Here is a 17,205-nt window from a genome sequence, read left to right on the forward strand (position 1 = left end):
ATAAAACAGCTAACAGAAAAGTTCATATAACACCAGAAATAAGATAAAGACTGGACAATATTCTCATTTAGGATAACCAGGGGGAAAAAAAGGGCCACAAAATATACAAAGCCAATTCAGTTACCTGCATTATCTTTCTGAGGGGGTTTCCCCCCCATTGGCAAGGTTGGCTTAGCCACCGCCCTCTTACTGTAGATCCCCTCTTTATGTTTAATGTTATCAGTGACTGGTAGGTCATCATCCCTCGTGCCTAGCACCTCCGCTGGGAAGTCTGGAGCAATGGCATCATTGGATCCTACATAAAAGTGGCAAAGTAGTACAATTAACACAAATGTAGACATGAAGTTGAAGAAAGACAAAAAACTGACCTCTTAAACTGCTTCTATTAAAAAGGTACTGCAATAGGAGTGTTGTAATGTGATCAGAAGGTGATGTCACTCAAATTGAAGCTGTCAGACATGTACAATAAATTGCAACAATACACGGTAGAGAAGCAAATGACAGAAAATATATAGAGTATCAGTTCAGAAGAAAGACAATTTCCAGTTCCGGAAGGTTTTCAAAGAAAGGAGAATACAGACTGTAACTGGGAAAATAAGTAGGCTTTTTGAAATATGCAGAGGAAGGAAGAAAGACATTTTAGGCAGAAGTGAAGCATGAGCAAAGACAAGGAGGCAGGAAAGCAATAAGTCTGTAAGAACAGCAGTCACTCTGTGGTCAAGCCAGATCACAGAATACATTAAAGAAAGTGGTGGGAAATATTAAAAAATAACTGTTTGAGGCAAAATTCAGCAGAGCATGGAATCCCAAGCTAAGCTAAAGAGTACAAATTTTATTGTACATGAAATGTAACATTAAGGAGGGCACGTGCTGCATGGAGCACTGGGTGTTATATGCAAACAATGAATCAGGGAACACTACATCAAAAACTAATGATATACTGTATGGTGACTAACATAACATAATAAAATAAATAAAAAATAAAAAAATAAAAAGCAGAGCTTGCAGAAAATTTTAATAAAGGGAAAATGTAATCAGCTATGTTTTAGGAAGATTAATCTGACAATAATACAAGACACAAAACACTGAAAGGAAAATCTTATGTGATAAAGAAATACAAGATGGCAAAATAATTTTATTTTCTTTTAAAAAACATTTCAATATTCCTATGTCCACTGATAAGAGAAGTTTATCCATGCCATAAAAAAGAGGTGAAGAACATTTCTGAGCACCTAAAATATATATGGCAATACGAGCTGAGTATCAGTCTCATTTGTATAGTGCAAATATAAGTAAGTCATGAAGGATTTTTTGGGACAGATTGCAAGGATCCTACTAAGCTGCTCGGTCATATGTACAGATTAAATTGGGCTTTTTCTCAGCTGCTTTTTCACACTGCATTCTCATTTGTCAAATGCATCAAGTGCTTTCCTGTTTCAGGAGCTCTGCCCATTTTGTCATTCTCTACTCTTTGCCTACCTAACCCATCTTTATCCTATAGACCTCATCTCTAAAGTTTTTTCCTTGGAAAGTCCTTCAGGAGCTCCTTAAATTAACTGGGTACTCTTATTATTCTCATCCAGTTCTAGTTTATTTTCTTAACACTTATCATTTGTAATTATGTATTTATTTGTGGTCTATTTGTTTACTTTCTGTAACAACATTCCACATACTTCATAAACTTGGGACCATGTTTATTTTGCCTCTGTAAATGTAGCACCTAGTATAGTATCTTCCAGGAACACAGTAAGAGCTTTAATACTTTTGGGTTGAAGAAAAAAAGAACATGAACTGAAAGCTTTTGCCACCTTAAGAAAAACAAAACAAAACAACCAAACTTTGGTTTTATATGCTTTGGAATGAATATATACAGGGAATGCAATATATGTAGTTTCGTATCTTTTTTTTTTTCACTCAATTCAAGATAAATTTTAAATGGAATCTAGAGTGTAAAGTCAGCATATTAAAATGAAAAACCATACAGGGTTGAAATTATCCCAGAAGGTTCCTTAAAGAAGGCACCATGTTGAAACTGACATCCCATGGGCTCAACAAAGCCACCAGAGAGTACTTTTTCCTTTTGGCCTGTAACAAATCACTGTGCCTGCTTCTGAGCACCTGATGAAGTACCTGGCTTGTGTTTAGAGGCCATGTTGTAACAAAAAGACACTGGGTGTTATACCCAAACAATGAATCATGGAACACTACGTCAAAAACTAATGCTGTAATGTATGGTGATTAACGTAACATAATAAAATAAATTTAAAAAAAAGACATTTTAACTCTAGAATCATTCTCAGGGACTCAAGATAAGCTGTTTAAACTATTATAAAAGGCAAACGAGGACAGTAAACTTTGAGAAGAGAGGTTTCCCATCACCCATTTCAAATTCCATCATAATATGTTCATAGAGTATATAGACTGCACACAACTCTTGCACCCTTTTTAAGATTTTATTTTTAAGTAATCTCTATACCCAATGTGGGGCTTGAACCCACAACCCAGAGATCAAGAGCTGCACGCTCCACTGACTGTGCCACCCAGGCACCCCAACTCTTGCACTTGCTAAAAGACATATACTTTCTCTTTTTTGTTAAGTATATGTAATTGAACATGCTTAAATTAAATGCATATATGACAAAACGGCAATGTATGCTAAATTTATCATAGCTAAAACATTTCATTGTAATCCATTCATTTGACTTTACATTTTCTTAAATTTTCTTGTTTCCTGTTCTTGTTCTTTTTTTATTTTAGGATCTTATTTATTTTTTGTCAGAGAGAGAGAGAGCGAGCACACAAGCAGGGGGAGTGGCTAGCAGAGGGAAAAGCAGGCTCCTCACTGAGCAAGGAGTCTGATGCAGGACTCGACCCCAGGACCCTGGGATCATAACCTGAGCTGAAGGCAGACATTCAACAGACTGAGCCACCCAGGCGTCCCTCGGGTTCTTGTTCTATGCTATTTTGCTAATTTTGTACACTCAACAGTAATTTGGAAGATAGATATCAAGTTTTAAAATTCTTTTAGAGGGGCATCTGGGTGGCTCAGTTGGTTCAGCGACTGCCTTCGGCTCAGGTCATGATCCCGGAGTCCAAGGATCAAGTCCTGTGTCCCGCATCCCTCACTGGACCACCTGCTTGGTGGGAGTCGGCTTCTCCCTCTGACCCTCCCCTCTCTTGTGCTCTCTCTCTCAAATAAATAAATAAATTAAAAAAAAATTCTATTAGAGTTTTTCCGGTAGTATTTTTTTTTTTTTAGCATTTAAAAAATTTTTTAAAAGATTTTAATTATTTGACAGAGAGACACAGCAAGAGAGGGAACAAAAGCAGGGGGAGTGGGAGAAGGAGAAGCAGGCTTCCTGCAGAGCAGGGAGCCTGAGGTGGGGCTCGATCCCAGAACCCTGGGATCACGACCTGACCTGAATGCAAATGCTTAACAACTGAGCCACCCAGGAGGCCCTAGCATTTTTTTAGTGTGGTAAAATATACAATTTGCCATTCTAACCATTTTTAAGTATATATTCACACTGATGTACAACCATCACATCATTCATCTCCAGAATTCACACATTTTCACAAACCAAAACTGGACCTATTAAATGATAACTCCCTTTTTCTCCTCCCCTCAACCCTTGGTAACCACTGTTCTACTTTACTTTGTCTCTATGAATTTGACTACTCTAGGTACCTCATATAAGTGGAATCTTAGAATATTTGTCCCTTTGTGATTAGCTTATTCACTTAGCACAATATCTTCAGGGTTCATCAACAATGTAGCATGTGCCAAATTTCACTTTTTAAGGCTGAATAATATTCCACTGCATATATGTATCACACTTTATGTATTTATTCATTAGCTAGATATAAGAGTTGTATCCACCTTTTGGCTATTGTGAATGATGCTGCTATGAACATGAGCATACAAATATCTGTTCAAATCCCTGTTTTCAATTCTTTTGGGTATATGTTAGATCATATAGTAATTCCATGTTTAATATTTTTTATTTATTTTTTTAGAGAGAGAGAGAGAGCATGTGCACAGTGGGGGAGGGGGGCAGAAGGAGATGGACAGAGAGAATCTTAAGCAGGCTCCATGCCCAGCATGGAGCCCGATGTGGGGCTCAATCGCATGATCCTGAGATCATGACCTGAGTCGAAATCAAGAGTCTGACACTTAAATGACTGAGCCACCCAGGCACTTTTCTATGTTTGACTTCTTCAGTAACCACTACATTGCTCTCTGTAGTGGCTACATCCTTTTAAATTCCCACCAGCAATACACAGGGGTTGCAATTTCTCCATACCCCCACCAAACCTTGTTATTTTCTATTTGGTAACAGCCCCATCCTAATGGATATGGAGTGGTATCTCACTGTGGTTTCAATCTGCCTTAGAACTAATAATGTACAGCATCTTTTTAATGTTCTTTTTGGCCATTTGTGTATCTTTCTTGGAAAAATGTCTATTCAGATCCTGTGCCCATTTTAAAATTAGACTTTTGGCTGTTGTTGAGTTGTAAGAGTTCTTCATATATTCTGAATATTAATCCCTAATCAAATATATGATTTGTATTTTGTTCTAATTCTGTGAATTACCTTTTAACTGTTGATAGCTTTTTTGATATACAAAAGTTTTAATTTTTCATAAACTCCAATTTCTTTTGTTGCCTGTGCTTTTGATAACAGTTTTTTAGGAACTTCTTTAACCTATCTGATCACCAAATCATGAATAAAATACAACTTCTTTGGTTTCTTCTATTAAACACAAAGAATATAATTAAATTGGTTTTTGTTTTCATGCTTTTCATCCCGAAATTAACTTCTGACATTTTCTATTCATCTTGTAACTAAAATTTGTATTTAGACCAGTGTTATGTTAAACTGACTTCAAAGTTCACCACTGCTTCATTATTCTTTCTGGAACTCTTCATTTATTTATTTATTTATTTTTAAAGATTTTAGTTATTTATTTGACGGAGAGATAGAGAGCACAAGTAGGCAGAGAGGGAGAAACAGGCTCTCTGCTGAGTAAGGAGCCCGATGCAGGGCTCGATCCCAGGATCCTGGGATCATGACCTGAGCTGAAGGCAGACGCTTAACCAACTGAGCCACCCAGGCGCCCCAGAACTCTTCATTTAGAGCCACCTCTTCAGCTGGATGAGTCTTCAAATTAATTTTTCAAGAAAGTATGAAGCTTGCCTACAAAGAGACTCATTTTAGACCTAAAGACACCTGCTGAATGAAAGTGAGGGGGTGGAGAAATCTTTACCACACAAACGGATGTCAAAAGAAAGTTGGAGCAGCAAAACTTATGTTGGACAAACTAGACTTTTGTTCTTATATTGTTTTTATCCTGCTTTGGTATCAGGGTAGTACTGGCCTCATGGAATGATTCTGAATGTGTTCCCTCTCCTCCATTATTTTAAGATTTTGATAAAGATTGTCATTATTTATTTTTTTAAATGTTTGGTAGAATTCACCAATTAACCACGGGGTCTTGGGCTTTTCTGTGCTGGGAGATTTTTTTTTTTTAAGATTTTATTTATTTGACAGAGAGAGACACAGCGAGAGAGGGAACACAAGCAGGGGGAGTGGGAGAGGGAGAAGCAGGCCTCCCGCTGAGCAGGGAGCCCGATGCGGGGCTTGATCCCAGGACCCTGGGACCATGACCTGAGCCGAAGGCAGATGCGTAACGACTAAGCCACCCAGGCGCCCCTGTGCTGGGAGATTTTTGATTCCTAATGTAACTTACATTCTTGTTATTGGTCTAAGCAGATTTCCTCGAAACTTCTTGGATTCAAGATTCATGATGCAATCTTGGTAATTTCTGCATTTTTAGGAGTTATCTGGTTGTATTTTTCTAAGTTATCCGATTTGTTAGTATATAATTGTTTATAATCTGCTTTCACACTATATTTCTGTGGTTATCTATTGTTTTATTTTCCCTTCCATTTCTCATTTTGGTTTTTGAGTCTTTTTTTTTCCTTAGTTGATGTAGTTAAAGCACTGCTAATTTTGTTTGTTTGTTTATGAAAATCTGGTCATTACTTTCAATCTATGTTGTTTATTCTGGTCTCTATTTTACTTATCTCTGATTTTTTCTTTGTTGTTTCCTTCCTCTACTAAATTGCAGCTACATTTCTTCTTTTTCTAGTTCCCTGGGGTGTGATGTTGTTAATTTGAACTTTTTCCCTTAATATTTCAAGCATTTATGGCATAAATTTCACTCTTAACATCTGCTTTTGCTGCATCCCATAGGTTTTGGAATATTGTGTTTTCTTTTTCTTTTGTTTTGAGACAAATTTTGATTTGCCATTTGATTTTTTGTTTGGCCCATTGCTGGGGCAATAGTGTGTTAATATTTACATATTCAATATTTCATATTTATATTGTAGATTTTCCAGCTTTGTTTTATTGTTGATCTTTAGGGCTTTTTTGTTTTTTAATGATTTTGTTTATTTATTTGACAGAGACACAGCGAGAGAGGGAACACAAGCAGGGGGAATGGAAGGGGGAGAAGCAGGCTTCCCACCAAGCAGGGAGCCCGATGTGGGGCTTGATCCCAGGACCCTGGGATTAAGACCTGAGCCGAAGGCAGAAGCTTAACAACTGAGCCACCCAGGTGCCCCGCTATCTTTAGTTTTATATCATCACAGTTGGAAAATATACTTGGTATATTTCAGTCTTCTTAAATCTGTAATATTTGTTATATTTCTTTTCAAGTGATTTAACCAGGGAATTCTTTTGTGTGTACTTGGAAGAAAATGTGTATTCTATTTTTCTTGGATGGAACATTTTATATATATCTTTTAGAACCATGTATTCTGAAGTATGCTTCAAGCAAAAAATGTTCTTGTTGAAAAAAATAACTTTAACTGAGGGTACTCATTTAAAATAAAGCATATAAGAGGGGAAGTGGGTCGGGGGATGGGAGAAATAAATGAAGGGGATTAAGAGTATACTTATTATGATAAGCACTGAGGAATGATGTATAAAATTGTTGAATCACTATGTTGTACACCTGAAACTAATATTAACACTGTATGTTAACTAAACTGGAATTAAAAATTAAAACAATTTAAAAAAAAGAAAGTATGAAGGTAGAGTATGATTTCAAGCTCCTGTATATTTGTGAAAATCTCTTTGTTGCCATATTGCTTAACTATACACTTGGGTCCATAAATCCTTGAATTATATAATTTCTCCCAATAAATACATATTTCTTCCATTTAGGATCTGGATTTCTGTTTTCTTCCCCAGGTTTGAGAAGTTTTCAGCTATTATTTCTTTGAATAAATTTTCTGCTCCCTTTCTTTTCTTTCTGAGACCTTATAATGTGAACGTCATGCTTAACAGCATCATTAAGTTCCCCTAACCTATTCTCATTATAATTATTTTTTCTATCTTCTGTTCAGCTTGATTGCTTTCTATTACTCTGTCTTCCATTGCTCACTGATCCATTCTTCTGTGTTCTCTAGGTTACTATTTATTCTCTCTAGTGTATTTTTGAGTTCATCAATGACTGATTCTTTTTTATATTTTGCCACTCTTGTTCTCAAGTCCAGTGAATATCTTTATTACCATTACTTTATATTTTCTATCAGGCATATTGCTTATCTCCATTTTGTTTAGCTCCCTTGCTGTGATTTTGTCCTGTTCTTTCATTTGGGACATATTCCTCTATCTCACTTTTTCTAACTCTGTTTCTCTGTGTTAGAAGAGCCAGCTACATCTTCTGCTCTTGAAAGTAGTGAGTGGCCTTATGAAGAAGAGGTCCTGTAGTGCCATGCAATGCAATGTTCCCTGTTCACCAGAAAGTGGCGCTTCAGGGGTGTCTCCTACATGTATCATGGGTCCTGCTATTGTGGTTAAGCCATGTTTGCCTTCAGTCTGGTCAGCTGCAATGGGTCTCTTTCGTTGTAGTGGGCAGGTTTAGTTTCTATGTTGTTACAGGCCAGTTTGGGGCTGCCTCGTGGTTGAGTTGGGTAAGACCAGATGTTTGTTAGAGCTGCAGTTGCACTGAACTGCAGGGTGCTCTCCTTGTGTTGTCCCCTGAGAGGCTTTTGTTGGTGGGCAAGACCTGCAGTCAGACCAGATGTTTGCTCCCAGCCCAGTTGAACTGGTGTGTGTATTTATCTTCGTTTCTACCCAGGGCAGGAGTCACCTTGAAGTGGTCCTGGTCACTGTTGGGGCTACTTGCACAATGCCATACTTCTGTCTGGTGCCACTTTGGACGGACTCTTGCCAAAGGTGGGTCAGATGGAGCAAATCCGCAGGAGAATGTGGGGGCAGGACACACTGTTAGCAAAGTCAGGTATGTGTTGGTATGCTTGTGGGAGAAGACCTGGAACCTTTTGGAGAACTTCTGCTGAGAGCAGTTTGGATGGGGCAGATCCATGGGGGTACAACATGGGAGTGGGGCATCCTATTAACAAAACTAGGTGGAGAGTGTTTGTGCTTCTTCCAGCAAATGTGCATGTATCTAGGATTGCAGATGGGGAAGAGAAATGGCACTAGCTCTTTTGTTCTTGGAGAAATCTAAACATCCTTGCTCCTACAGCACACCTGAGATTAGTAAATAGATCTTCCCATATCCTCTAGGCATTTTCCAAACTAGTGCTTCTATATTTTATCTCAGAAGGGCTGTTGTGCTGTCCCTTTAAAAGTGGGGACTCAGTTTCCTATTGCCCTCTGGCTATCCCAAAGCAGAACCTGCTTGTTTTTAAAGTTCACGGTGTTAAGCCCCAGTGATTGTCAAAACTCGAGAAGTTAAGGCCCTCTGGTCTTCAAAGCTAAATGTTCTGGGGATTTATTTTCCCAGTGCGGGGCATGTCTGGGGTGCCTGGTGTGGAGTCTTCTTCCATGCTAAATAGATATTTACTAGTATAGCATTTTAATTCCTATGGTGAGTCTTTTATTATAAATTTTTTAGTTATATTCTTAGTGGTTGTTCAGGAATTACCACTCACATTTTAGTATAAATTAACAATCTTTTTGGATTAATACCGATTTCAACAGTATACAAAAACTTTTCTCTTGTATAGCTCTGTCTCCTCCCTTCTTTATGCTATTATTTTCATAAGTAATATCGCTATACATTTTTGTACAACAGAGATTTATTACTATTGTTTTATGTATTTGTCTTTAAAGTCGTATGAAAGAAAATGGGATTATAAGCAAAAATACATTTATTTATACTGTCTTTTATTATTTACCTGTGTAGTTATCTTTACCAGTGTTATTTTTTTTTTTTACTTTTTAAAGATTTTGTTTATTTATTTGACAGAGAGAGACACAGTGAGAGAGGGAACACAAGCAGGGGGGGAGTGAGAGAGGGAGAAGCAGGCTTCCCGCGGAGCAGGGAGCCTGATGTGGGGCTCGATCCCAGGACCCTGGGATCATGACCTGAACCGAAGGCAGACGTTTAATGACTGAGCCACCCAGGCGCCCCCAGTGCTCTTTATTTTTAATATGGATTCAAATTACTGGTAGTGTCCACTGAAGAATCCCCTTAGTATTTCCTATAGGTCAGTTTGTTACCAATAAACTCAGTTTATCTGAGAATGTCTTAATTTCTCCTTAATTTTTTGAAGGGTAGTTCCGCTAGATAGAGAGTTGTTGGTTGATAGTTTTTCTTTCAGCTCTTTGAATACGTCATTGCAATGCCTTCTGTCCTCCAAGGTTTTCTGATGAGAAATCAGCTATTGATCTTATTGAAGATCCCTTGTACTCCTGCTGGTTTCAACATTCTCTTTATCTTTGTCTTTTAACAGTTTAATTATGATGTGTCTAATTGTGGATCTCTTTAAGTTTATCCTGTTTGGGTTTCCTTCAGCTTATCAGATGTATAGATTAATAGTAGCTATAAAATTTGGGCAGTTTTTGTCATTATTTCTCCAAACATTCTTTCAGTCTCATCGTCTCTCCTTCTGAACTCCCATTCTATGTAAAATAGTACTCTTGATGGTGTCCCACAGGATTCTGAGATTCTGCTCCTTCTTCATTTTTTTTTTTTGTTGTTTCTCAAACTGAATAATCTCAATTGGCCTATCTTCACGTTCACTGATCCTTTCTTCTGCCTGTTCAAATCTGATACTGAGCTTTCCTAGTGAATTTTAAATTCTATTTATTGTGTTTTCAACTCCAGAATTTCTCTTTGGATCTCTTTTTGTAATTTGCAACTTTTAATTGATATTATCTATTTGGTTAAGACACCGTTCTCATACTTTAGTTCTTTATTTTTATTTATTTATTTTTTGAAAGCGTGAGCGAGTGAGCAAGCACATGAGCAGGAGCGGGGGGGCAGAAGGAGAGTAAGAGAAAGAATCTTAAGCAGGGTCCACGCCCAGTGCAGAGCCCAATGTGGGGCTCAATCTCACGACCCTGAGAACATGACTTGAGTCAAAATCAAGAGTCAGATGCTTAACCAACTAAGCCACCCAGGTGCCCCTCTTTAGCTCTTTAGATATGGTTTCATTTAGTTCTTTGAACATATTTTAAATAGCTAATTAAGTCTTTGTTTAGTAAGTCTAACATCTGGAATTTCCTAGAGACAATTCCTAAACTGTTATTTTCTTGCCTATGAATCCTATTTTTTGGTTTTTAATTTCATAGCTTGTAATTTTTTTTTGAAACTTAACATCTTAAATAATAAAATATGGTAATATCAGAAATCAGATTCCATCCACTCCCCAAAGTTTGCTGTTGTTGCTTTATGTTATTTTTTAAAGTAACTTCTCTGAATGAATTCTGTAAAACTATTCAAGTTTCTACTCAACTAGTTTAGTGGTCAGTTAATGCCTAAACAAAGATTTCCTTAAACACCTAGAACCAGTAAATCAGGAAGATTTGCAAATGGGTTTTTCGTGCATATCACGGCATGCCTTCAACTTTGAGCCAGGCAGTTGTCAACTCTGCCTTAGCCTTCTTTTTCTTCTTAGAGAGAGACTCAAGCACAGCCAGAGATAAAGGGTAGGGTCTTTTCAGGTCTTCCCTGAGAATACACGTAGGCCTATCCATGTAAACAGTCTTCTAGAGTCCCAGGAATATGTCAAAGCTTTTCTTTTCTTTTTTTAAAGATTTTATTTGACAGAGAGAGAGAGAGAGAGCAGGTGAGAAAGCACAAGCAGGGGGAGCAGCAGAGGGAGAGAGAGAAGCACGCTCCCTGCCAAGCAGGGAACCCAATGCAGGGCTTGATCCCAGGACCCTGAGATCATGATCTGAGCCAAAGGCAGATGCTTAACCAACTGAGCCACCCAGGCACCCCTGTCAAAGCTTTTCAAAACATCTATGGACATCTCATCCTTGGTTTTTACCTTTAAGCTTTGGGTTAGTCTATTGTTTGCTTCAGTTGTTGTCTATCACCTCAGGCATTATAACACTAAAACATTTGCCTGTAAATGTTCTTGACAAACACCCCATGCACACCCACACACATGCACACCCACACACAGGCTTTTAACACTGGATAGCTCTGAATGAGATTAAACAAAGACAGGTCTTTTGAATGGCATCTTCCAGGGAACCACCAGACAGATCAAGTACTGATAATTCTTTGGGAATGAAGTTTTGAAACAGGTGTGGCTCTGTTCTACTCCCTCCAGTCCTGGGAAAGCAGGCTGATATTTTTCAAGGTTATTACTGAGCTGAGTGTGAGGATGGGACTAGGGGATGTTAAATGCCACAAAGCTTACTGTTCTTACCAAGATACAGTCATTTCTCTTGAATAAGTGTTCATTGGGCTGCTGTAAGCCTTTGGTTAATTTCCAGAATTTTGGAAAAATTTTCTGAAGTTTTGCCAATTTTTGTTGCCTTTACCAAGGGGCAAAATCTTAGGTCTTTACTCCACCATTTTCTCTGCTGTAATGCCCCACTTCCTTTAAACGATCCAGCCAGTTCTCTCCCTCTGGCTTTTCGCTTCTATACAGTGATTATCAATGTATAAATACTTGAATGTCTAAAATGAATACTGGTATGAGGTATAAAATGACTTACCAAAAAAAAAAAAAAAGACATGTCTCAGAACTTACTATCTAATATAGAGTCTTGTTCTACTTAATGTTACTGGGCATAATACATAAATTTCTAACATTGATCTCTTTCTTTGGGGGGCTGTTACTTTTGCCTTGTTTATATTTTAGGGATTTCATTAATTTAAATGTTTATGCATTCTCAGTTGAGGAAAAATCTATTTGGCCCAAATATTTGCTACTAATGGTATATGACTTACCCTTGGCCCCAAACGTTAATTGGATCCTTCTCATATCTATAGATGCACGATATATTAATTAACAGCTATTAGAACAATTCCTAGGTTTTCATCTAGAGTAGCTCTACTGGTTTAAGAAAGGATCTTACTATGGTCAACTCCCCCACTCTCAGAATAGACAGAGAACATGAAAACTACAATCTGAAGTGTGTGTGTGTGTGTGTGTGTGTGTGTGTAGTTATTGGATCTCCTTCTGTCTTACTGATATATTCAGTACTTTATTTACAGGGACACTATTTCTCAGGATACAATGTACCATCCCTGAATTATTTTCTCTTTCCACCACTGTCCAATTTTTCTCAAAATTAATGTCTCCAACTAGATGAGTTAGGGACATAAACATAGTAGGACAATAGAGGCCTCAAAAACTATTGAGACATCTGATCAGATTTTTACTGCTACAGGCATTCTTTCTGTCTTCTGAACTGGGGGTTGAAAGTGGAAGAGTGATCAAAGTTTCCTTTCTGGTAGCCATTAAATGATTGTGTCTTTTTTTCCCATTAAGTGTGTTTTTATTTAAATTCCAGTTCATATGCAGTGTAGTATTACTTTCAGGTATACAATATAGCGATTCAACACTTCCATACCTCACCAGTGCTCATCACAAGTGCCCTCCTTAATCTCCATCACCTATCTAACCCATCCCCCCACCCACCTCCCCTCTGGTAACCATCAGTTTGTTCTCTTTAGTTAAGAGTCTGTTTCTTGGTTTGTCCCCCCTTTAATCCCTTTGCTCATTTGTTCTGTCTCTTAAATTCCACATGAGTGAGATCATATGGTATTTGTCTTTCTCTAACTTAATTTGCTTAGCATAATACTCTCTAGCTCCAACCATGTTGTTGCAAATGGCAAGATATCATTCTTTTTTTATGGCTAAGTAATGTTCTGTTGTATATATACACTTTTTAAAAGATTTTATTTATTTATTTGAAAGAGAGAGCACGAGCAGAGATAGGGGCAGAGGGAGAAGCAGACTCCCCACTGAGCAGGGTGCCCAAAACGGGGCTTCACCCAGGAACCCGAGATCATGACCTGAGCCAAAGGCAGATGCTTACTCAACTGAGCCACCCAGGCGCCCTGTACTACGTCTTCTTTATTCATTCATTTATCAATCAATGGACACTTGGGCTGTTTCCCTAATTTGGCTATTACAGATAATGCTGCTATAAATAGCAGGGTGCATATATCCATTTAAGTTAGTATTTTTGTATTCTTTGAGTAAATACCCACTAGTGTGATTGCTGGATCATAGGACAGTACTATTTTTAACTTTTTGATGAACCTCCATAGAGCTTTCCAGAGTAGCTGCACCAGTTTGCATTCCCACCAAAAGTGCAAAAGGGTTCCCCTTTCTCTACATTCTCATCAACACCTATTGTTTCTTGTTGTTGAATTTAGCTATTCTGACAGGTGTGAGGTGATCTCTCATTGTGGTTTTGATTTGCATTTCCCTGATGATCAGTGATGTTAAGCATCTTTCCATGTGTCTGTTGGTCATCTGCATATCCTCTTTGGACAAATGTCCATTCGTGTCTTCTGCCCATTTTTAATAGGATTATTTATTTTTGGGGTGTTGAGTTTTATAAGTTCTTTATATATATATATATTTATGAAGATATGTCATCTGCAAATATCTTTTTCCATTCCATAGGTTGCCTTTTAGTTTTGGTGATTGTTTCCTTCCCTGTGCAGAAGCTTTTTATTTTGATAGAGTCCCAATAGTTTATTTTTTATTTTGTTTCCCTTGCCTCAGGAGACATATCTAGAAAGAAGGTGGTACAGCTGATGTCAAAAAAATTACTGCCTATGTTCCGTTCTAGGATTTTTATGGTTTCATGTCTCACATTTAGGTCTTAATCTATTTTGAATTTATTTTTGTATATGGTGTAAGGTGTTCCAGTTTCATTCTTTTGCATGCTGCTGTCCAGTTTTCCCAACACCATTTATTGAAGAGACTGTCTTTCTTCCATTGGATATTCTTTCCTGCTTTGTCGAAGATTAACTGACCATGTAATTGAGGCTTCATTTCTGGGTTTTCTATTCTGTTCCATTGGTCTATGTGGCTATTTTTGTGCCAATACCATACGTTTTGACTACTATAGCTTTGTAATATAACTTGAAGTCCGGAATTGTGATGTCTCCAGCTTTGTTTTTCTTTTTCAAGGTTGTGTTTTGGCTATCTGGGGTCTTTTGTGGTTCCATACAAATTTTAGGATTGTTTGTGCTAGCTCAGTGAAAAATGCTGCTGATATTTTGACAGGGATTTCACTAAATGTGTAGTTTGCTTTGGGTAGTATAGACATTTTAACAGTATTTGTCCTTCCAATCCATGAGCATGGAATGTCTTTCCATTTCTTTGTGTCATCAATTTTGGAGTACAGGTCTTTCAACTCTTTGGTTAGGTTGATTCCTAGTTATCTTACTGTTTTTGGTGCCTACTGTAAATGAGACTGATTCCTTAATTTCTCTTCCTTCTGCTTCATTACTGGTATACAGAAATGCAACAATTTCTGTATGTTGATTTTATTACCCTGTGACTTTATTGAATTTATCACTTCTAGGAGTTTTTTGGTGGACTCTTTTGGGTTTTCTATATATAGCATCATGTCATCTGCAAATAGTGAAAGTTCTACTTCTTCCTTGCTGATTTGGATGCTTTTTATTTCTTTGAGTTGTCTGATTCCTGAGGCTAGGACTTCCAGTACTACGTTGAATTAAAGCGGTGAGAGTGGACATCCCTGTCTTGTTCCTGCCCCTAGAGGAAAAGCTCTCAGTTTTTCCCCACTTGGGATGATATCAGCTGTGGGTTTTTCACATATGGCCTTTATTATGTTGAGGTATGTTCCCTCTAAACCTACTCTGTTGAGGGTTTTTATCATGAATCGATTTTGTACTTTATCAAATGCTTCCTCCGCATCTATTGAAAATAATCACATGGTTCTTTTCTTTTATTAATGTGATGTATTGCATTGATTCATCTGTAAATACTGAACCACCCTTGCAACCCAGGAATAAATCTCCATTAAGTGTGTTTTTAAAATCATAGCCTTGCGTGCAGTGGAAATTTCTTCTAGTTCCTGGTTATAGGCTTACTAATTAATCCTATCATTTGGTAATATGAGCATTTTTATGGTTCTTTTTTTCAGTAGCATCATAGTGGAGAATTAGAAGCAGCTGTACCAGGCACTTTAACTTAGTTACCATTAGATACTTGCTTGGTCCTCTTAAAGTTAACCCAAAAAAATCTGCCTAAGACTAGGGAAAATTTCTCATTTGTGTGTAATTTCTACACATATAAAGATGTCTACTGACAAATCATGAAAAAAAATTTATATCTAAACTGAACCGAGTCATCTCCCATGAACCACTCTAAATGTTATTCCATCAATCAAAACCCCACACCACACCAACTCAGTATTCTTATTTTAAAATCCCCACAGGAAATATTTATTGAATTGCTGCAGGGGGTGCTATTCATTTTCTAAATCTGCAGCTCCCCTGTGGTGATCTCATAGGGGTGGTTGGGATATTTTAAGATTTTAAGGAAACAACAGTGATAATTGGTATCTAGTATACAGTGCACAAGCTACTAGTTCAAAGTAAAGTTTCAATATTAGATAATGCCACCTTCCTTTCAAGCTGTTGTATCTTTACACTAGATTTTTGACAGTTTCTGTGGTAAAAGCAGCAAATAACTGTGGCTGTGTAAAATTTCATCTCAAGGTTTGTGAAGCTGTACAGTGTTCTAACAGCTGCACATATCGCGTTAGTAAGTAACTGTGGTTATTTATAAACAAAGTAAAATATTTTCTTTCAAAACCCAAAACTAAAAGGAAATACCTAATATTTTTGTTTATTGTTAGATCAAAACAATAAGTATTTATGTCTTAATAACTTACAGCTGTTTGAAAAAATACTTCTTGTGTTTATATGTGTTCTACATAATGATGAGAACAAAAAAATTACCAAAATACTAAGGGCACTGTGAACAGAAAAAACTTGGAAACCTTTGTCTGAAATGAAGTCCACTAACCCAAACAATTTACCCATAAAAATTTCTTCATTAAATACTTATTAAATGTTTTCATATACATAATACATCTCACCAAATAACTCACTTTTCTGAACCAGAGACTGAGACATGAAAATCTCCGTATTTCACTGAAGGATTAAATATCATTGAGCTTTCATATGTCATTCTAGAATTAACCAGCCAATCCACAAGTAAAATTTCAAAAAATAAAATTCTAAATAATTTATGCATAATACCTGAGTGTGAGCTCTCAATGGTGGTATCTGATCTGGAATCCAGAGATGAAGGAATTTGTTTTAATTGTGGAACATAGTACATCCTCGTAATACCAGGAGGCTTATATGGCAACAGTGAAGGTTGGGCTAAGGAGATAAAGATCAGAACAGTTAATAAGAAAATATTTATTAATTCACTGAATAAATATTCAGTGCCTTTCATGTGCCAAGCAGTATACAAGATTCTTGGGATATATCAGGGTGCCTCACTGGCTCAGTCAGAAGAGCATGTAACTCTTGATCTCGGGGTTGTGAGTTCAAGCTCCACATGGAGTGTAGAGATTACCTAAATAAACTTAAAAAAAAGATTCTTAGGCTGTATCAGTGGACTAAAACAGAAAAATATCTCTGTCTTCAAGAAGAGCTAGCATTCTAGAGGGAGGAGGTATACATCTGTGCCAAAGTAATAATTTGATTATTATAGAGGAGATTTATATACATATTTATACACACACACACACACACACACACACACACACACACACACACACTTGTTTTTGTCTCTCTGAAGTCAAGGGAAACAAAAAGTGTATAGAGGAGGGGAAATTTTAAACAGAAAAAATAGGTTATAGCCTCCACTTCTATTTGGTCATATTCCTCCTTCTAGAGGAAGGAGGTAAACAACAAACA

The 17,205-nt window shown here is 37.2% G+C and overlaps 1 protein-coding gene across 3 annotated transcripts in view; it reads right to left on the reverse strand.

Moving 5' to 3' along the window:
- Positions 1 to 17,205, reverse strand: part of ALMS1 (ALMS1 centrosome and basal body associated protein) — a 210,000-nt gene that overhangs the window by 60,108 nt on the left and 132,687 nt on the right. For 2 of the 3 annotated variants that reach the window (XM_073897523.1, XM_073897524.1), the window contains exons 12-13: positions 16,537 to 16,662; positions 125 to 295 (exon numbers count right to left, since the gene is read on the reverse strand). In XM_073897523.1, the coding sequence (XP_073753624.1) occupies positions 125 to 295; positions 16,537 to 16,662 (297 nt within the window). The remainder of the gene's footprint in view (positions 1 to 124; positions 296 to 16,536; positions 16,663 to 17,205) is intronic. The other variant, XM_073897525.1, reaches the window with a different exon arrangement.

The sequence above is a fragment of the Callorhinus ursinus genome, unplaced genomic scaffold (genome assembly GCF_003265705.2).
Source record: "Callorhinus ursinus isolate GAN/ISIS: 27379988/994484 unplaced genomic scaffold, GSC_fseal_2.0 scaffold10, whole genome shotgun sequence".
Taxonomy (NCBI): domain Eukaryota; kingdom Metazoa; phylum Chordata; class Mammalia; order Carnivora; family Otariidae; genus Callorhinus; species Callorhinus ursinus.